The sequence below is a fragment of the Meleagris gallopavo genome, chromosome 10, assembly GCF_000146605.3.
Source record: "Meleagris gallopavo isolate NT-WF06-2002-E0010 breed Aviagen turkey brand Nicholas breeding stock chromosome 10, Turkey_5.1, whole genome shotgun sequence".
NCBI lineage: Eukaryota > Metazoa > Chordata > Aves > Galliformes > Phasianidae > Meleagris > Meleagris gallopavo.
Genome location: NC_015020.2, coordinates 11,116,693 through 11,138,124, shown reverse-complemented (window position 1 = coordinate 11,138,124; position 21,432 = coordinate 11,116,693). Strand labels below are relative to the sequence as shown.

The window sequence follows — 21,432 nt, the reverse complement described above, 5'->3', positions numbered from 1 at the left end:
AAAAAAGCCATGCAGGTCCTTCAAAAGGCTGTCAAACAGGCTACAAAAGCTGCTTCCACAGCATTCTTAGTCCCTGCTGTTCTGCTCAGGACTCAAAAGGCTGCTGAGTCTGAATGCTGTGAGAAGCAGCGTTCCCAGCCCACTAAGTTGGTCAAGAACCTCTGTACCTTTAACATCACTTACCATCTTGACCACTTGGCTTGGTGTTGGCCCACGATTTGGCAACAGGAGCTGCTTCTGGAGGAGCAGGAACAGCAGGTTTTGGCTGTGTCTGCGGCACCTCTGGCTGTCTGGAGTTAGAGGAAAAGCACTCATGAATGCAAGATTGTCAGGATTACTGCTGCAAACAAGTGAATGAGAGGAGATAACTATGCAGCTAAAGAGTCAGTAACTTCTCTGCGAAAAAAGCGTTTTCTTACATAAAAGGAGCTGTTACAGTAAAGTTAAAGTTGGAATAAATTAGCTAATTCTTTTGAAAGAGATTACTCGAAGTGGAGAGGAATGAATGAAAACGAAGGGGCAGAAAATGCAGTCAGTCATGAACAGAATTATAACTTTCTAAGCAGCTTATCAGACCATCTGAAACTAATTTACAACCATGGAAGAGAATAATTCTGAGTAATGCTCCTGGGTTGGGTGTAAAAAGCACTTTAAAAAAAGATCACCACGAATGGGGGGAAAGACAAGTATGTATGTCAGAAATTACTACGTACAGGAACTGATAAGGCCTGAGACCATGAAAAAATTTATGGGCACCAGGAATCGGAATGGGAAAATTTACATTTATGAAGATCAAATACAGTCTGAGACATTTAAAATAATTCTGTCATTCGGTCCAATCTAAAAGCTGACTGCATTCTAAGGGAAGATATTTTTAATCTAGACATTTCTGAAACCTGCATATATAAATAACTTAAGACTCTAAAGCATCAGAGTCTGCAAGACCTCCAGCTCCCTAGCATCTTTTTTTTTTCCCCATAGGGGAAGTCTAATAGTCTGGAACCACTTTATTAACCCAGTGAAGAGAACCAGTGAAATAACAGACTGGAATTTTTATTTATTTATTTATTTTTAAGTTTGCACATAGACCTTGAGGATTATTTTGCTTTCTGTAAAAGATAATAGTCAATTGCCATCCGCAAGCATCCTTCTCTGAAAATGACAGATTCTGTATTTCTCTCTACAAATGTTACACACTTAGCCTCTTAAACAGCAGTTAAATTTCACTGCATAATGTTTCAAAAAACAACTGTAGATGCTTTAAATAATCCAAGTAATCATGCAGGTGTGGTCAGCCCAAAGCACTATAGAGTGCCACTGCTGGCAGGAATATGTGCTAGATAAGGACAGAATTCCAGATACCAACACCAGGAAGGACAAAACCACTTGGATCATTCTATCATTTCATTGTACTTGCAGAAGCATACACTGACAGAGACTTCTATATTGAACAGGCAAATGAAACTACTGTTACTTGCCTAACTGGCCATCCAGTGACAATTTGGAAAAGCAGCAGGGAAGGAATTAAGTAAACACAGGAAGCAACTCCTGTGAACTCCAAAACAGTGATACAATAGGAATAGAAGGATTTATACTTGAAGAAAGTATCAGAATGCTTTATACATGAACTGAAACATTTATAAATACACTGAAAATTGGGGAACTATAGTAGTAACTATAAGAAGTAGTTGAAGATGAGGGACAGCTATTTAGTAAGAAACACAATCAACATAAACAACATACTTCTAGCAGATGTAGCAGGCAATGGAGAGATGCAGATGGAAGTGTGTTTTTATTAAAGAAGCCAATGAGCTCAAAACCAATTTAACTAGATCAAATGGAAATAACCTCTGGGGTACAGGAACTACCATACAAAACACTGGGCAGAATATTGTAGATTTGTAGTTTCACCTAAGATAAAAACCTAAGATAAAAACTAAACACAAAAGTGAACCCTTAAGGCTAAGTTTTTCACAGAGATGTCAAAATTGACATTTAGATGTAGGGAAGCATATGGGAAGAAATAAAGTAACAGCACAAAGGGGAAGAAAACCTTCAGTCATCTCTTGCTTGCACAGGAGTAGAACACACTAGCAACACAGCGTCACCACAACAAGCAGCAAAGCCCCAGTCAAGTGATTAAGGCTTCAACTGCAGCATTTAAATAACCACAACCACAAGTAGCTCCATTTCTACCAAGAAAATGGATTGATATCCAGCAAGAAGACTGCTGATACTTCTTCCTGCATCTTTAAATTAGTGCCTCTGTTTCATATCTTTTCCAGAACAAATCACATGTCAAAGAATAAACACTTAAAAGCCACTTCCACTTTTGTGGTGTGAAGCACATCCTATTTTAAGCTTTCATGACAATAAATTTTGCTTTGAAACTTTTTCTAATTGTATTATTGGAACAATACCTAAGTCTATTTTCTTTAGAGGTTGCTGTCAAATTTCCCTCACAAGTATGAAGCAAACTCAGCTGATGACATTGTACTGAGAATGGGCAATTAAATTACACACAGTATACAGCAGTGAGCCAGCACTATTCCCACGCCTGTTTTGTTTGTATCACATATCTGGGCAGGATGAAACAATATTGTGAAGTCTGTAACAGAAAACTTCCCTGAGAAGTCTCTGGAATTTATGGCATACTAACCAAACAAATTAAAGGGCATGTAGTATGAACAGATAGGAAAAAATTCAAACTAATGTATACAAAATTAAGAGTTTTTAAGCTTTTCCTGACATACATCAGGAAAATCACACTAAATCAAATAGGTTTTCTGCATATTCACAAATTGCCAGGTTAAATTTAAACTTAGCTGCCACATATTCAAGGATTTCTCTTAGTTTCATAAGGATTTTAAAGTGATTACACCAATTTTTACAAGAATACACTGCAGGATTTCGTGTAAGGAGACACCAAGACTTAAAGAAAGGGTAGCCATGTCAAGTGCCCTGTTATACCAGATTCATAAACATACTGCCTTGAAATTAAGTGGCATTTTTGTTGGGTTGTTTTTTTTTTTCTTTTCTTTTTCTTGCCGTTCTTACCTTCCCACTCCCTCAGCAGCAAGATCACAAAAATTAAGAATGTTAATTTTTGAGGTGCGATTTCCTCTCTAGTACCTCTCTTGAAGACTTCTAAGCCTAACCAGTTCCTTCCCATTTCCTATCCTCCGCAAGTTTTGGAAAACTTGAGAGAAATGTTACAGCCAAAGAACCCTGATTTCATTGGTCACTTACTTCTCTTCTTCGTGCTGTTCTTGTTTTGAAGCCCATCCTGTGCCGTCCTTAGGCACAATGTTCACATTGGGATCATTGCCTTTGTTTTCTGCTTTGAGACTAGGGAGGTTAGCTGGGGGAGGCATCCTCCTCGAAATAGCAACTTTTCCAAGACTTTGTAATCCATGGCGTGTGGCAACTGCATGCCAAAACAGAAAGTGCAAGTTAGCAATGCTGATTAGCAGGCAGAGCTCCTGCAAAGCTGCACAAATCAGTGAAAATGCTTGTTAAAAAAAAAAAAAAAGAAATTTAAGGAGAATTAGAATTTCCCTTTTTTTTTTAATTAAACAATGAAAAAAATTGAATTATAAATACTTGATTTGGGAGAAATTGAGTGCTTTGAATATCGAGTCACTATGGTTAACTTACTCCAGGAGCAAAAAAGCATGTATGTTCACTCTGCTTTGTACACAATGCTCTCTCACAGAACGTTGGAGAAGACATGTTAGGTATAACATTGACGCCTTGCTACCTTTTAGGACACTATCAAACATTATTTTCTTGTTCTTCTCAGAGGTTTATCATGCTTTAATGGGGTCAGGAAGACTCACGAGGGTATATCTCACTTTTTCTGTCAGTCCCAGTTGGCAGATGCTGCTCATACAAAAGCATTCCTATACAGTTTGTTTACTCCAGATCACAATTACGAAAGCAGTATGAAGCCAGCACACTGCACTGGAGATTCAACCACCAATTAGTAAGAGCAGAGAATCCTGTTCATCTGAAAAGTATGTTCTATAATCACAAGCATTTCATTTTCAACCCCTGAACATCACATTACAGTAAACTTAAGGAGCCAGTGTATACACTAAAGATCTCTAAATATACTCAAGTGGCATAAGTGCTGCTGTCTTCAGAAATACAACAAAAAGCACAGCTGGGGAAGGGTGCGTCATACACTGATAACAGATGGAAACTGCAGCCATAAAACTGTTATTTACTTGCATGCTACTGAACTGAAAATGCTCTTTCTCCCTGAACTTGAAGTTTACAGGTAACCAGCAAGTGGAATCAAAACTGTTTTTCCACAATTCTTCCATTTAGCTGTTGTATAAAGCAGCTCAAAAGCCTCGCTGTGGTTAACAATCATATTGCCCTCTTAATTAGCTGTACAACAGTGAAGACGAAACAAAACACATAAACGAAGTCAGTTTAATTTACCTGTGGTTTTCTGAGTTTCCAGTGACTTTCCTTTGTAAGTATTAAAGAGACTGAGCGTTGCATACTTGGTTTTTCCATCCTTTGCTTTTGTACTCTGGCCTGACTTTTCCGACATGTCGATGGAAACTCATCGAGTCTGGTACCGCCCGCTCACTCCTCTAAATCAGCCTGAAAACAACAACACCAGAAGAATAAATCAACTTGAATGTAAGCCAGGACTTAAGACAGTGGTCATAAAATGAAACTTTACAGCATATTTAATACTATTAAGCACTATTTCATTTAAGCAAACTGCAGATGCATTAGAATATATTAGACCAAGGAACAGCTTACGTTATGAAACGATATGCCATCACAAAATCAGGAGGGTCAGCATTTGAACAGCATCAAACTCTCAAAATGTTAAGTATTGTCTATAATCTCAAATTTACAACAACAAAAAAAAACACAAGCAGAGTTTCCATCAGCAACCAGTTCCCCACTGGGGAAGCACAATGACCTCATCTCCTCCTGCAGCCAAGTGCTCAGATAGTGCAAACTGCAACACAGTATTTCTGGAATTTGCTTTTTCCAATTAAAGCCACCATAAACTCAGCAACTAGAGAAGTTAAATACAACCAAATCTGAAGTTTATCAAAACTAGAAATATGATATGTTCAGACATGTAGCAAATAATTCCTTGAACTAAAAGCTATGCTATTCTTGCAATTGTAAATCACAGAGCTGCTAGAGAAGGCCTTCCCTCCTCCCTTCCTCCCTTACAGTAGCAGATCTCGAGAAGAACCACCCAGTAATTATCACTGATGTTTCTCTTGTTTTTAGAAGGAACTTGCCAGAGCTTCTGCTCATCATCAGCTAGGAACACAAGTGGGCATTCATTAAATGGACTAGACAATAATATTCAGTTTAAATTTTAGCACTACCGGAAAAAAAAAAAAATCACTACAGCCACTAGAATTATCATTTTCCACATACTCCCACTTTGATTCCAGAAGCTACAGGCACTCAAATACTCTTGCATTTCACTCTAGGACCAGTCAGCAAGAAGCAAGACAGAGCTGTCCAATTTGCTCAAACTCTTCGGTGATCGACCAACTTCATGGTAAAGCTCACAGTCTCAAAAGACCTTCAAGAGAAAACTCAATTCACACGTAAGGCACTCATGTATTATAAAGAGACTGCACAGATAAGTAGCTGAAATAAAATACTTAGATGGTCACGATGACATAAACCAATGACAAAAGATCAAGGAAGTCTCATATAGATAAGAAGGGTAACATTCCCACCTGCCCTGCCTTCTGCCTCCTGCCTTCATTTACAAGCCACCAAGGAGAAGATGAAGAAATGGAGATGTGAATAGCCTTAGCGTGGCGTTTGGCTTCAGCAGGATTTAGGCCAAATGCTATTCCATTAGAGCACGTGCAGACTCTTGCAAAGGGGACAGTCTTCAGCTTTGTACTGGGCCACACACGTGGTTAAGAAATGCATTTTGCACTCTCACAAGGAGAAAGCAACTCCCAGATTTTTTTTTGCTAGACTGGTCAGCATCCTCCTATCATCCAGAAACTTGAAAAACAGGCTGGAAGCAGGCTGACATCAGCCCATCAGGTGGACTGTGTAACCAGAACGTAGACCTTACATATGGCTGGCAGGCCATTCCTTATCTGTCCAAAAAATAATACTTTTGGATGTCAAATTTACAGAAATCACTGAAGCTGGTTTATCCATTACAGCTGAATTCTACGCTTCTTTTAGTATATAGGTTCAAATTGTTTGCCATGTTTTTTTCAAAAGTACACTACAAAAAAAAGAAAAAATTAGGACTGTTTAAAATTGCACCTTCCTCAGGAATCTGCTCTGCAGGAAGTAGATGAAGCACTGCAAACAGTATTCTTTCAAATTAGGCCAGCTAATACGTTCATATTTAAGTGAATTTAAACCTGATAGTGGTTGTCAGACAAGATATACTGGTAAAGTTAGACTTTAGACCAGGTATTTAAGTGAAGGGTGACAAACACTCCATTTGAAAAGCCTATCTGTCTCTTTACAAGCATATCTTCCATGTCATATACTGAATAAGCACCCTAGTGCCATCTAATAACAGTTATAAAGATATAACTGCCTGGTTCCAAGCTATATAATAAAGCCAGATGAAATAAAATTCCAGCCCATGTCCCAGTCCAAGTTCTGTGCCTTTTCACTCTAACTTCACTTGTACCTTCTGCATTCATATACAGGAAAATCAGAATCCTTCCCTCTTTAGTACCATCTGTAAGGCACTTGAACAAAAGATATGTTTAACTAGTACACACAATTATGCTTTTGGTTGGCAAGCACCAGACTCACCAACTGATACTAAATATTCCCTAGTATTTATATATTTTGTTATTATCAGTAAGGTAGTGGTGAGTCAGAACTCCGTTAATCAAAGCTTTAAAAGCAAGAACACGACAACAGCTGCATAGCTCTGAAGAGCAGCAACATTAAAAAAACACTTCCAAGAATGAAATCATTACCATGACAGCAAACAGAAGGACAGGCAGCAGTGCAAGCAATACCAGCAGCTGGCAGGGTTTAGTGCACTATGAAGAAACTTACGCAAATCAGTGATTCATTTTTAAGGACTACAGTTACTCCATGGATAATTAAAGGAGGGCCAGTGCTCCCAAACTCCTGGAGCGAAGATTACCCTTCGGACACTTAGTAACGTTATCAAATAACACAACTGACCTTTGCTGTGGCCTTAAGACCTGCATATTAAAATAATTACTGTAATTTCTGTATGAGTCTTTTTTCAGACTGCAATCTGCTGGCTTATTTAGATCCTGCAGTGACCTCAAGCACACGTACAGAAAGCAGCACAGTAAGTAGCCATCATTATGTCCAGAACTCCTGATTTCCTGAAACCCATTATTAAGGAGCATTTACTCCTACCCTCTGAGATACTTACAGTCAGTAGAAGAACAAACTGAACACAGTATGTATTCTCATGGACTGTGATTGCAGAACCCTACTTCTAAAACATTGACACAGAACAGCAAACAGGAAAAATTACCCACTCCACACAGACCTTTCCACCAAGCTCCTCATCATTTCAGATTCCCCCCAAATAAGTTGTTTGGAATAACGATGATTCACATCTCTGTACATTTGATAAAGTTTTTGATAAGGATAAACTGCATATCAGGAAAGATCTTATTTCCACTTTGGAAAAGTGTTCTTCTGTGATTAAACAAGGAAGAGAAGATTTCTGAGGTCACTTTTCTAGGACTGGAACAGTAAGGAGTTTAAAACATTTAACATAACTCAGCAGCAGCTGTTGTCTGGTTTCCTTCTCTCTCTTCTACCACATCCATGTCAGTGTTTTGTGGTTTTATTACATACCAAAAAAAAAAACAGTTTCACAAAATTACACTTGAATACAGAAAAGCATTTTGCCTAAGTTATGACATTTTTTTTTTTATCTCTGGAAAAAGGGAACAGAGTTATGTAAAGCTTCAAGTAAAAAGTTCCTGGCAAAACGGAGCTCAACTCTTACTACTGCCATGGGAAATAACTTCACTTTCTTTGTTATGGGCTCCAGAGGAACCTGTTTCTGTACATATCTGAGGCACAATGCACACCATTCCTCAGTTTTGAGAAAAAGATTACTATTCTCTCTATTTCCCAGGCATCCCATTCTAGCTGAGGTAAGCACAGGTGGCTGCATGAAAACATCTAAACTGTACTTTATACAATCCAGTTGTAAACTTCTAAGCAAAGTCTTTTTGTTTCTTGTTTGTTTTGTTTTGGTTGTTGTTTCAACATAAGCATAACATGTCAAGAGACTTCTTTAGCAAAATTATCTTTTACACAGTCCAGTCAGCTCAGGATATCCTTCTCAGTTCAGCCTTCATGCATTCAGTCAATTACAGCATGCAATTTGTGCATAAACTTTACATAATTTGGAAGTTTCAAAAAATGTTAACTAAATAGCAGCATCATTCCCACATTCCCTATTTAACTCAGAGTAGCTCATCCCATCACTTCCAGTCCGAAGACATATTTTGGCTGACTTGGAGAGGATGAGCTGCAATGACATAAGATAAGGCATATAATTCAAGACAAACTTGCTGTGTATTTCCTAGGAACTGAAATTCTCAGTGCCTCAAATACCCATCTGTGAAGTGGGAAACTTAAAAAAAAAAACCTAACATGATATGAAAGTTTTTTCATAACCGGGACACGTTAGCACCTCTCAAACCGGAAAACAAGAAACAAATCCACAAAGACTTTTCAAAACATCTTACCCTAATTTTAAGCACACTAAAAAGTGGTTGAGGACCAAAAAGCCTCATGTACAAATTTGTCACTTGAATCTGTTTTTAACTCCGCTTTCTTTTTTAGAATAGCTCTATTTTGGGCACACTGAAGAATGTGGTTCTGGTAAGTTTTGAAACTAAAAAAAAAATACAATGGGAAAAAAACAACAAAGCTTTCTTGCCATATGCTGATTGGATATTAAGAAGCAGATTTCCCAAATTCAGTGTTACTAATTTTGAAGGAGCATTCCTGATATCTCAATAAGGTCTGCACTTGATACCCCAGATAACATGGCATCGGAAACTTCAGCTAGAAAGAAAGGATTTCATTTCACAGCAGTTGCCTCACAAGTGTAAAACCTAAGCATCATCTGCAACTAGACAGTAAGTTTTGAACATTTATAGGCTATCCTGTCACCACTATCATTCAGATCAAAGTAAAGTCAATTCAAAACAGCACAACAAAGGATGCTGGATTCTTTACAGAGAGAGTGGTGAGGTGCTGGAACAGCTGCCCAGAGAGGTTGTGGATGCCCCGTCCATCCCTGAAGGTGTTCAAGGCCAGGCTGAATGGGGCCCTGGGCAGCCTGGTCTGGTGTTAAATGTGGAGGTTGGTGGCCCTGCATGTGGCAGGGGGTTGGAGATTCACGATCCTTGAGGTCCCTTCCAACCCTGGCCATTCTGTGATTCTATGCAACAGGAACCTAAGAAAGATTTCCTCGTGCCTCATCCATAGCATATTATGTAAAAAGATCATATTATTTTATGAATGAACACTGTTGTGTAATTACTGATGATATGGTTTTACAAAAAAAAAAAAAAGATTGCACACAAATGATGAATGGTATGCAACTAAACATACTGACTTCACCTCTCTGACATATGACACATTAATGAACAACACACATTCACTAGAAACCTCTTATTGCTGCCCTCATACTTACAACTTTCTAGTGCCCAAAGCATTGTTCTGGGACTACATTTTGCAGGAGCAATTTCTATTAAAAAAAAAAAGCAATATAGTGGGATAAATGGCCAAAACAAAGAACTCCTTACAGCTTCAGCACCAGGCAGGTTGATATGACATGAAAATAAGACACAAAACCTCCCTAATAACACTTAAGTAGCAAAACGCTCTGTCAAATCTAATAGAATAGCCTCTGAGGTCAGGATTTTTTTTTAAAAGGATATTTTGCAGCAGCATTCACTGTCAAGTAAATTATCGTTAAGCAGGCTGAAAATTACTGTAAGGATTTCAGGGACTTTTGAGCTTCTATTTAATGTACTTCAGACAAAGTACATAGATCTGTCATCTACTACAACAGCAGCTCTTCAGATCTTCAGAGAATTCTGGGTAGATCTCATCCCAACCCACTCTTGAACATCTAGATTAAATTTTATGTACTTCAAAAGCCAGGTGAATAATTCCATCCTCACTTCTCTTCCACACATCTAGATTTTGGGCTCCCTGGTTTTCAGTCAAGCCTGAAGAGTGCACAACATAAAGGTCACAAAGGTTAGCATCAAAGTCCAAAAGAATAGCCTTTAAATACCATCTCTTCTGCACCCACCACCTCTGAGGAAGAACTGCAGCACAGGTCAATCTCCCACGCACTGGGCAGGTTGGAGAGAAGTACTGCAAATGACCCTCAAATGGAAAAAATCAAGGAGTTGTTCTCCTTAGAACCAAAGCATTCGGTAAGATGAAGCTGAAACCAAGCAGGCTTTGCTTCAAATTACTTGCCTTCAAAGCCTATTAATGTTTTGGGAAAAAAAAAGACCAAAACAAGCTATGAGCAGCTATGAGCTGGGTGGAAAACAGTTCGTGGCAGCAGACAGTCACTTGAGGACATCACCCCATCTTATGCATCTTACAAAAATGCAGTCTGGAGATGCCAGAAATGAGCATCCACAAATATGCCTGCATCAGTTTTGAGGCAAAGATCTACATTTTAAAACAGAGCTACTATAACAGGCAATGAAAACCAAAATTGGCCACTTACAAAAACTGTATGCAATAACAAAGTGGTCTGCAAATCATATGTTAGTTCAAACTAGAGATCTGTAGAGCAAGCAAAACTTCTACAGCCTTAAACTGTAGGGCAGCTTGTTGAACAGTCTTGTGAGAAACAGTGTCACCTTGAACATGGCCTTACAACAGCACAACTAGCAACAAGCCACAAGTATGAAGGGAACTTTCATTAGCTTCTTTCAAATATAAGATGGCACTAGTAAAAGTGACTAATACCTTTTAAAATAAACTTTCAGGATACATCCTGCAGCAGAGAAAGGCTAGAAGGGATTCAAACAAATTTATTTCTACTTTTTTTTTTCAGAGCATTCTCGAGAACAAAAGGAAAAATGAGTTAAGAGAGCTGGCTGGAGTCAAAAGCCAAAGATAGAAAGGATGGCAGCCATGCAAACCTCCAGTCTGTCTCTGTTCACAGATCTGAATAAATATTTAAGGGTATGTGCACGAACAACTCACTTAACAGTCCTCACTGGTAATAAAACTGTCAGAGCCACATCAAATATTTCCATGTATAACACGGCTATTTTGTTTAGCTAAGGTAATTAATAATACTTGTACTGTTTATGAACTCTTCTCTTCTGAATTTTACCCAGGGCATGGAGAGTTCATGGCCCTGCCCCCTCACGGGCAGAACGGTGCCACTACAGCTGCTTAAGATATTTGGGGAAAGAAAGGAAAAGGGATAGTTTTTACTTTGTTTAGTTTGAGGATAATTTTGTGCATGTTCAAAGTATCATATGAAGCTGTTCATTATTTTAGCAAATACTATCTAAATATTACTTAAAGCAATACTATTACCTTTGGGTTTCAGTACTTTCAATAATTACATCTCTTTCTTCCATGTTTTACCCCAGTTAATGTAAGATGCTGTTCATAAGCACAACAGTTATACTTCTACTTTCTAAAAGGAAGGAGATAATGTGAAGAGGTGCTCAAAAAACAAACATAACCATTCTCATGACCAAAATCCTGAAGTTAAGCATGTCACTAAAAATTTATTCAGCTCTTATCTGTTCTACATATAGAATCACAGAATGGCCAGGGTTGGAAGGGACCTCAAGGATCACAAAGCTCCAACCCCCTGCCACATGCAGGGCCACCAACCTCCCCATTTAATACCAGACCAGGCTGCCCAGGGCCCCATCCAACTTGGCCTCGAACACCTCCAGGGATGGACGGGGCATCCACAGCCTCTCTGGGCAGCTGTTCCAGCACCTCACCACTCTCTCTGTAAAGAATTTCCCCTGATATCCAACCTCAATTGCCCCTCCCTCAACTTAAAACCATTTCCCCTTGTCCTGCAGTCATCAACACTTTCAAAGAGTTGATTCCCCTCCTGTTTGTAGGATCCCTTTAGGTACTGAAAGGCTGCAGTGAGGTCACCCCACAGCCTTCTTTTCTCCAGGCTGAACAACCCAGCTCCCTCAGCCTGTCCTCACAGGGGAGATGCTCCAGTCCCCTGATCATCTTTGTAGCCTCCTCTGGACCCTCTCCAACAGCTCTCTGTCTTTCTTGTTCTGGGGGCTCCAGACCTGGACGCAGTACTCCAGAAGATTTAATACTTCTGCCTACTTTAGCTTTATAACTGCACAGGCACTCTTCAGGCAGTAGATTGTTCCATAGTTGAGATGCAAAGCTAGTTCTATCACAAGAAGAATTCCAAATTTAAAAATGTACAAAGTGCTACCAATGAAGCACTTAAGTAGTATAAGACTGTCCTCAGAAGCCATAAAACAGTGCACATTACAGATTATCAAAGAACAAAAAGCCATGCTTTTGAGATGTGCTCTACCACTAAAGGTTGCCACAGTACCAAAGCACGGCCCAAAGATGACTACCAAACTCTTTCACTGTCATCCTTGTAAAGAGATGGCCACACACCAAAGCAAAGCAAGTTGTCTCAAAACTAAAAATAAGATTTTCTCTTAAGTTATGAAGAAAATTCTTACAGTTCCAGTAATATTCAAGAGTCGAAATTATCTCCATTTAGGAAGAATAAAGACAGTTAAGCACTGGTTTCATAACAAACAAATGAAACTAGCCCTCCTTTCTAAGAAAAGAAAAAAGCTGGAGGAGCAAAGCACTGGTATCACCTCTCTCACTGGAAAAGACTGACAACTGAAATTAAATTTCTGCTTAAATTTCACATAAAAGCCATGATCTTCCAAATACCTTTAGGCATCTAATTTCCATTGACCATAATAGGAAGTGAGTTCTTACACGAACAGAATTAAGACTTCAGATCTCACCCTATGAATCAAGCTAGCTCAGACTGTCTAGTAACTTGTTACTGTTTCTCTGTTACCATTCGGATACATTCCAGCAGCCAGCAACTTATACTTTGTAGCTCCAAGGAAAAAGCAGGCTGTTGGTAGGTAGCACTGCCACTCGGCAGAGAACACCACCACATGGAGGTAGGCAGCAGCAAGTCCCCACAGAACAGGACTCCTAAGAGAGGAATTGATGCTCCCAATCAACAGTCAGCCAAGGGAGCCTGGAGCACACAGCCCTGCTCACCAGCAGCAGTATGGGTGGTTTAAAACCAGCAAGGAAACATCTTCTCAGACTAACACTCCTCTGTCTCTCCACTGAAGTTCTCACTCTTTCTAGTCTGTGTGCTGATCAATATAGAAAAAAAAATAGATTTCTATTTTAAAGACACATCTACAATTTTATTTTAAGTGAGGTCAAGTACCATATCAACAATATCACATTAACAAATACCCCTAAATAAATGTCACATCCTCTACCCAAACAGAAGATAAACTCAGAACTCCAAAGCTCTCACTCTTGACTGTAGCATCCAGTACTTCAAAACAGTAGCAAAGGTAATTCTTACACTTACCTAAAATTAAATAATGACAAAGGTTATAAAATCAGGACCTACATTTTTCCAAAAATTCTACTCTTAGGCTTCCAACCACACCTTCCTGTTCCACCACTCAAGCAATATCTGCAGCACAAGTCAAGTAAAAATGACGATTAACAAGTACTGCATTAATACAAGTTCTCCTACAAGTAGCATGTTTCCAAATTACCAAAGTACATTTAAGCAGCTTCTTTGCCAGAAGGTTATTTCAAGAGATTCCAGTGAAGACTGACAGCGCGTGCCACACGTAAGGCAGAACTAGCACAGCATGCAGCTCAGGCACTAACACTACTAAGCTATTCTTGCCTCTTTCTGATAAACCTCAAACATAAATTAGAATAATCTAAATGCTCTGCAGGATTACCAAATATATGCCAATGAAGAACGTATGTTTCCGTAAATCTAAGATCCAGAATCTCTTCATGTTCAATTTTAAGGCAAGCTACTGTGCTCCTAATTAGCCTGACCAACCTTCACAAATCTTTATTTCTCTGCCACTAAGTATTAGAGCACGTTTTTTGTAAGACAGATTTTTGCTTCCCCAGTTTCACACAGTTTGTTAAGGAACTTTTCCAAATTGTAAATTTTTAATTGCAGCAGGACTTCTGAAGTGCTGGAAGGGAGCCAGGACCAGGAAAAAAAAAAAAAATGTAGGAACAGCTTCTATACAATTAAGGAGAACATCATAATGAGATGCATTCTCATTACTTCTGGGAACAGAACAATGCGAGCGCTTTCACCCAACTAGCTTTTCAACTCACAGATGCCAAATAAGATTTTTATTTTCAAGATTTTCAAGAGTTTATTAGAGAAATTTCCATTATTTAAGAAGAATGAGAATACTTCAAAGCCCTTGAACTAATTTGCTGACTATATGAGAAAAAGATAAGTGAATAAAATAAGGCAAATTCTTACAGAAACAGTCCATATACTTGCTATTAAAGAACAGCACTCAAATAGTAGTTGAGTAGGCAGCAAGTTTCACTGAATAAAGAGAATGAACACAACCTGTCTCACCTATCAGTTATTTTTAATTGAAAAAAGAAAGTTAAACCGTACGCTAGGCTTCTCACAAACTAATCCAGGTCAGTTTATTCTGACCACAGCTGCTTTCTGTAAAGGCATCTGTTAATGTTTAAGATCACAAACGGCCTGTTAAATTACAACAGCACTTAACATGCTGTCACAAGTACCACTTTGTTTCTTGCTCAACTACACCACGGCATCCAGCAGAAGCCTGGGAAGGCAGAACTCCTGGCATGCCCACTGTCCTCAGGCGTAGCAAAGGCTACATGGGGAGTCTCCTTCTCAGTGGCACCCCAAGTAGCACTGTTCTGCTTGCTGAGAACAGCATGTCTGATAACAGAGGAGCAAAGGGGAAGCCCACGTGTGATCTGCTGGAGAAGCAAGGCTGCTGATGACAGACAGCCATCCCTGTGACTATTCAAACGAGTGCTGAAAGCACTCAGATGATCAGCACCACTCTGCTTAAATTTCAACGTATGGAAAACCACAAAGATTAAGCAAAACCGATGATATTGGTGGGCTTGAGGATCCATTTGCAAGAATAATTTAAAAATCTGCCTGCACCCTACAGTAAAAAGGTATGAACAAGTAGTCTACACGTTACTGGATTCCTTCACAGTTCTAAACACAGGAAGCAAGACATGGTTTCGTTCCAGCTGCACTTCAGCAGCTCTGACTCCAGATGCAGACTTAACAGCGTGCAGGATGCACTCCTGTGCAGACGCCCGGCTGGGATAAGTTACCTGAAACAAGAGCCAGACTGCACAAGGGTCAGCTCCTTAAGTCAGCCACACAGTCAGGTGCAAAATATCTCCTTTTAGGAAGCTGGTGAAACATAATCAATAGGTACGTGACAACGGGCCAGATTCTCAACCCAAACAAGTGGAAGTAGAAGCCCTTTAAAGTCACCCATCTCTCTACTACTCCACTTTTCCCCTTTGATCTAATACTCTTACTGCAAGCACCCCTCTGCTTTCTTACAGACTCTGAAACAAGGCCATTTAAACTGGTGGCACTTTTGGTTCTCCAGTATGCCTCAACTACTGCCTAGGTTTAAATAAGAAAGTCTTTGTGGTGATTTCTAAAAGCTGAATGAGACCTCCTACATATTTCCTACCCTTCCCACTCACCCCACATTGAACAGACAGCAGAATAGGGCAGGATAGATAAAATACAAAAGTAAAGCCAAGTTATTCCTTGCTGTGGTGGATAATCCAGACTAAAGATCTTTTTTCCAGATGTCAATTTCTTTCCCCTTTGATACAATTTCCAAGTCCAAATGTAACAATTAACTTCTTTTTATAGAGGAAGAAACACTTTTCAGTTTCAGTGCTCCTCTCAAGGAACCACAGTTCACTTGCAGCAATGGATTTCTCTCCATACCTTTAAAATCCCCCTGACAGCAGCTGCAAATAAGTGAAAATTTGCCAGTTTTTAAGCAAAACATTTTTTCAGTGTCTCCATCCACAGATCAATTTTAAATGTAATGATCTGTTACTTAAAGCTCCTTACTTCAGAAATCAATAAGATGTTGCTTTGAAGCAGCGTTCAGGCAAAGTATTCTGGTCATGAACTCTTGCAGAATATTTTGTAAGTGCCTAAGAACTACAGTGGGGCTAAATCTTGACCATTTTTATTCCTCTTTAGAATACATGTGCCAAAATGAATTTTTCTTCTCTAGCTACTATTCCAACATCTTTCCCTTCACATTCTCAGGGTACCTTTGTTACTGAAGATGGCAACCTCAAGATGGAAGGAAACTCATTAATAGTAGGAATCTGCAGAACATAAAATTTTATACAGAGCTCTGTACATCCTTAATGTGGTGAAAAACAGTTCAGTAACAGTTATTCTAGTCAGTAAACCTGTCTTAAGCTTCTTGTCACAACCCTTAAAAATTCCCACCTTCTTTAATACTCTAAATCTGTGTTGCCTGTAAGTCCCACCGTACTTCTAAATTGATTTATATAGCTAAAACCACAATTTCTGCTCTGTATTAGGAGATGTTATATCTTACTTGTCTTTAAGGCAAGTAAGTAAGACAAGTTCCCACTGTGACAGCTAGAGTCAGGGATGCCAAATGCTCACAGATTACTACTCTCCATCATCAATAAAGAAAACTTTACTCCTGTACATACAAAGATAGAATTTGCTCCTTCACAAGCCTTGGTGCAGCCCAGTTCATTACCGTGCAGCCTCTTATGTCCTTCTTCTCTGCTTATGTGGTTGTTGCTGACGACACGCTAAATGCTAATTTCTTAAAGCAGAAACCATCTCCATCCTGTATCTAAAGCAATGCTCGTTATGTAAGAGAAGCAACTGTGAAAATCACACCAACGACTGGACAGTGCTGCTTAAGTAAGGGTCAGCTCAGCCCTCTGCTTCAGACCACATTCATTATTGAAAAGTAAAAATGATGAGCTAAATTAGAAAAGATTAGAAAAGCCTCATCGGCATACCTAATTTATGTATAGGACTTTCATCATTACAGAATTAATTTAAGTATCAAAGTTAACTTTCATCTGTCAAATTACACCAGATTAAGTCAAATATTTTCTGTTTCTCTTGGTTCTTTGTTTACCAAAAACAACTAACACAATCCCTTGATGCTCTGCTTTCAAAAGCAGGTAAAGAGTCAACAAGTCTCAATACACTATCAAAGCCACAGTTAAAAAACTATTATGAATCCAAAGCTAAGTGCATACTACAAAGTTTTGTCCCTGCAGCTAGCTTGATATGTGGCATAAAAAACATTTTCTACCCAAGGTGAATCCAGTAAATTAATCACGTAGCCATACCATGAGAAAAAGGCACGATTCTCTTAATAGAATGCATTTTTCCTGTAGAGTATTTATTCTTATTTGCAAAAGAAAATTTGCTACTGCTCCACCTCAGCAGAATATTTTTGATGTACACACAAACACACATTTAGATACACTTGCAAAAGAAGCAGAAGCTGTTTTTAACATTATTATAAAACAAGACCAGTAAACACAGAAATTTAGTTTTGGCCAAATGAAAGCATCAGTGCACTGATACCAAGACAGCAAGGTCTCTCAGGGAATAGATGGTTACTTTGAAAAGAAACACCGCGTCCTGTAACTTATCAAGTCTTAAGCTGGGAGAAACACCTGGCTTCTGAAACAAAGTTATTCTTCTGGAAATACGAAGACTCTCCTGCAGTTACACCTAGGCTGAAGATTCAAAGCAGTTAAATAAGGTGAAAAAAGAAAGACAGCTTACAAATGTCTCATTTGAAAATAATAAGCCATATGTATGCACATACTGTTTAAATGCACATCTATAATTTTAAAAGCTTACAAACTAAAAATCTGGAAATATGAAGGTCACATGCTTACAGAAACATTAATACTAAAAATAAACTGAAATCGCTTGTGTGATTGAATGAGGACAGCCTGAAACTGTTTGCTTTTCTAAGAAGAGAAGTTTGATGTTTGCTAACAGAAGCAAACAGTGGCAAAAATGGGCAACCTAGCCACTGCAGTTTTACTACAGAAATCCATTTGGTACCTCAGAGCATGCTGAGCTATAACTTACATCCCAGCTACCTAAACAGGGAATAAATCTGCTCTGTCACTAAGAAGTCAGTTGCACACTGAATTAAAGAGATATTTAAGATCATCTCTCAGCTACCCAACACCAGGTGATCCAATACTTTCACAGCTGATGTACCCAAATGTAAAATGCAGTAATTTCTGTCTCTGGCACTGCAAATCTCTGAAAACGTAGCTCAAGTTATCTTCAAAAACACATCAGTTAAAGCTTACCGCTATCATTCTCAAGATAGAAGATACGCAACGCAATTCTGCACTCTAATTTAACCATTAATCAAGATGTTATCAGATACAGGAAAACAATACAATGATACAAAGCTTCTCCCTCTAATACACTGCAATCTGTAATAGACTAGTTCATTACTGTTTAGTTAGAATGTTATGTAATGGCTGAGGTATTTGTAATAAAAACAGTCTATTTCTGTTAGCCTGTTCCTCATAGACATAAAAGCTGTCTTCATCTGACTTTCATTAGGACTTCATCTTCCTCTGCTCTTTATGCATTTTTTTTTTTCAAGACTTCTGTCCACCCCATCTGTATTTCACAAACACATGCACACTGTGTTATCTCCCCCACCTCCTCACACCAATCTCAGCATTTCTTTTTACACCTGCTTTCTTTCATGGAAAGTTTCCACGAGGTTTTGTGAAACCCAGTCCTGAAAAAAAAAAAAACACCCACCAACAACCCACAAACGAGGGCATGAAACTGAGTGAAAAAAAAATTCACTACCAAAGATGAACAACTGGTTCTACCAGTAAAATACCACTTGTGGTTCCGTCATTACAGGCCCAGCATCCATCCCCAACTAGTGGAAAGGTGCTGCATTTTCAGGGTGGAGATTTTCTTCCCCCTTCAAATTCTCCATTACTATAATTGGCCTCTGTCCCATTCTTCCTTCTGTGACGACAGGAACATCTGTCTTCCTCACTCCCACCTCCAGTGAATCACAGAACAGCCTGGGTTGAAAAGGACCACAATGATCATCCAGTTTCACCCCCCTGTTATGTGCAGGGTCACCAACCATTAAACCAGGCTGCCCAGAGCCACATCCTGGCCTTGAATGCCTCCAGGGATGGGGCATCCACAAGCTCCTTGGGCAACCTGTTCCAGTGTGCCACCACCCTCTGTGTGAAAAGCTTCCTCCTAATATCCAACCTAAACCTCCCCGTCTCAGTTTAAAACCATTCCCCCCTTGTCCTATCACTATCCAAAATGCACTATACAAGGGTTTGTTCCTCTGCAAGAGCACACTATGCATGGGTTTAATCCTCCTGTGAGAGCTACCTTTTCCTTTCTGTTTCCACATTTAAGCCTCTTATCCACATCACCCTTATATGGTATTTAGACTGTTCTCAACCCTCTCTCCACTTTCACATCATTCCCACAGCTGACTAGGCAAATACTCCAGACTAAGGGGCTTGCACTTTGTGTAAGCCAGGACACTTGGCACAAGTCAACCCCACCAACACATCCACTGCTTTGCCTTACGTTCTTTCATTTTATTAATCTAAGAAACCCATTCAGCCAGAACAAAACCTGAGTGAGAGCTTTCTCATCTTTTGATGAAAGCACCATCTTTTCCCTGTTCTCTGTGGGTCATTTAACCCAAGCAGACTTGAGGATTTCAGAAAAATAGACCTAAAGAAAGTGCAATCTGTACCATCAAACAAGGACTCCAGAAACAAGGAAATTACAGCTGTAAACAGATTCAACAATTTGTAAAGGTTTTTCAACAAAAATTTAGGGCTCCAGTTGCTATGTCTAAACAAAAGTAAAAGAAACTACAGGTTGATATTAATAAAATATCTGCAGAAGAAGACTAAGATGACTGTATATTGACTTACACACATTTTACAAGCTATTACTTACCAAAGCAAACAAACATTAGCATAACACCTAATGTAGAAAATACACATACAGTAAGGTGGTATTCCAGGTGACAGGAACCAGTCCTGGTGGCCATACACAAGCACTGGTCTATACCACTTCCCAATTCAGCTCACATGTCCACATTTATTAACACATCTGCATCACAGCAGCCATAACCTCACACACTGAGCCCAATACTGAGTGACAAAATGCCTCTTCATTGAGCTCTAAGTCCAAAGAGCTCTCAAAACTTAAAGGTTCCTCAGTCCCAGGGAAGACCCTGGGGAAGGGTCCCAATATTAATAACGAAGAAAAATTCTCTGGGCTTATGATTCAAAGGAATTTGAGAACCATTCATCTCTGGCACTCAGTATTATAAGGCCATCCTTTCGTTTCTTCTAGATGGACAGATGAGATCACGTCCCATTTCCTCCCCCATTAAAAGGCAGTTTCTTGTCCAAGCACAGCTCTTAAAGCTAGACAATGGGTAGGCTTGATATTCCACAGCACAAGAAACAAGTCGATTGAAAAAAAAAAAAACAACCACTCCTTCCGCTTGAAATAATACTTATTTCTATTAGTACACTCAGTTGACTCCAGTAACCAAAGAATAATAAGGAAAAACAGCATTTTCCAATAAGAAAGGATTCAAGACCTTTCACAAAGGGACATGCTTATGAAATGCATGCCCAAAACACAGAAGGGGAAGAAACCACACAGCATTCACTACAACTCCCAGCACCTGGCTCTCATGCACGCTCTGATTCTCCCATAAAGAGGGCCTGAGCAGGAAACTAGCCCCAAAATTTCTATCTGCATCCGTGTGTGATGGCTCCCATTGCACTCATTGCGAATTACCTACCTGAATTTTAGCCATGTCATCTAACCATGCTCACACCATGATTTAATCGCTAACCCCCCCCTCCCAGTCATCTCCACCCCACTCCTACAAACCTCATCCCTGAGAGCAGAAGCCACAATACCTTTCCCAAAGGCGCTTCACTCACATCTAAAAGAAATAACGCAGCAGCAGCAGCCTTTTACTGTACACCTGCAGAACTGTGGATGGATATTTCAAAGTTAGAAAACCAAGCCACATCGCCCAGCGTGCCGCAAGAAAAAAAAAAACCTCCCCCCGGGGGATCTCGGGAGGAAGAATCGATGCCACAAAGAGAGCACGAACGCCGTGGATCTCCCTAGAGAGGCACGGAGACGTTCAGAGAGAAAGGAAGGGAATAGAACCGAAGGTAGAAATGGAGAAAGGGATGGGAAACGGGGAAGAAGGATGAGAAACGGGGAGCCGTGGA

At 39.4% G+C, this 21,432-nt stretch overlaps 2 protein-coding genes across 2 annotated transcripts in view; both read right to left on the bottom strand.

Annotated features, from left to right (window-relative positions):
- Window positions 1–160: 160 nt before the first annotated feature.
- LOC104912337 (protein PRRC2C-like) lies at window positions 161–21,205 on the bottom strand. The gene is made up of 4 exons (XM_010715722.3): window positions 21,109–21,205; window positions 4,450–4,617; window positions 3,250–3,427; window positions 161–290 (listed from the first exon to the last, which is right to left on the bottom strand). Exons 2-4 carry the CDS (start codon window positions 4,562–4,564, stop codon window positions 176–178), a joined length of 408 nt encoding a protein of 135 aa, XP_010714024.1. The 5' UTR covers window positions 4,565–4,617; window positions 21,109–21,205; the 3' UTR covers window positions 161–175.
- Window positions 5,852–21,432, bottom strand: part of PRRC2C (proline rich coiled-coil 2C) — a 45,220-nt gene continuing 29,639 nt past the window's right edge. The window contains exons 23-24 of the mRNA XM_031554968.1: window positions 15,587–15,590; window positions 5,852–5,877 (exon numbers count right to left, since the gene is read on the bottom strand). Of these exons, the coding sequence (XP_031410828.1) occupies window positions 5,852–5,877; window positions 15,587–15,590 (30 nt within the window). The remainder of the gene's footprint in view (window positions 5,878–15,586; window positions 15,591–21,432) is intronic.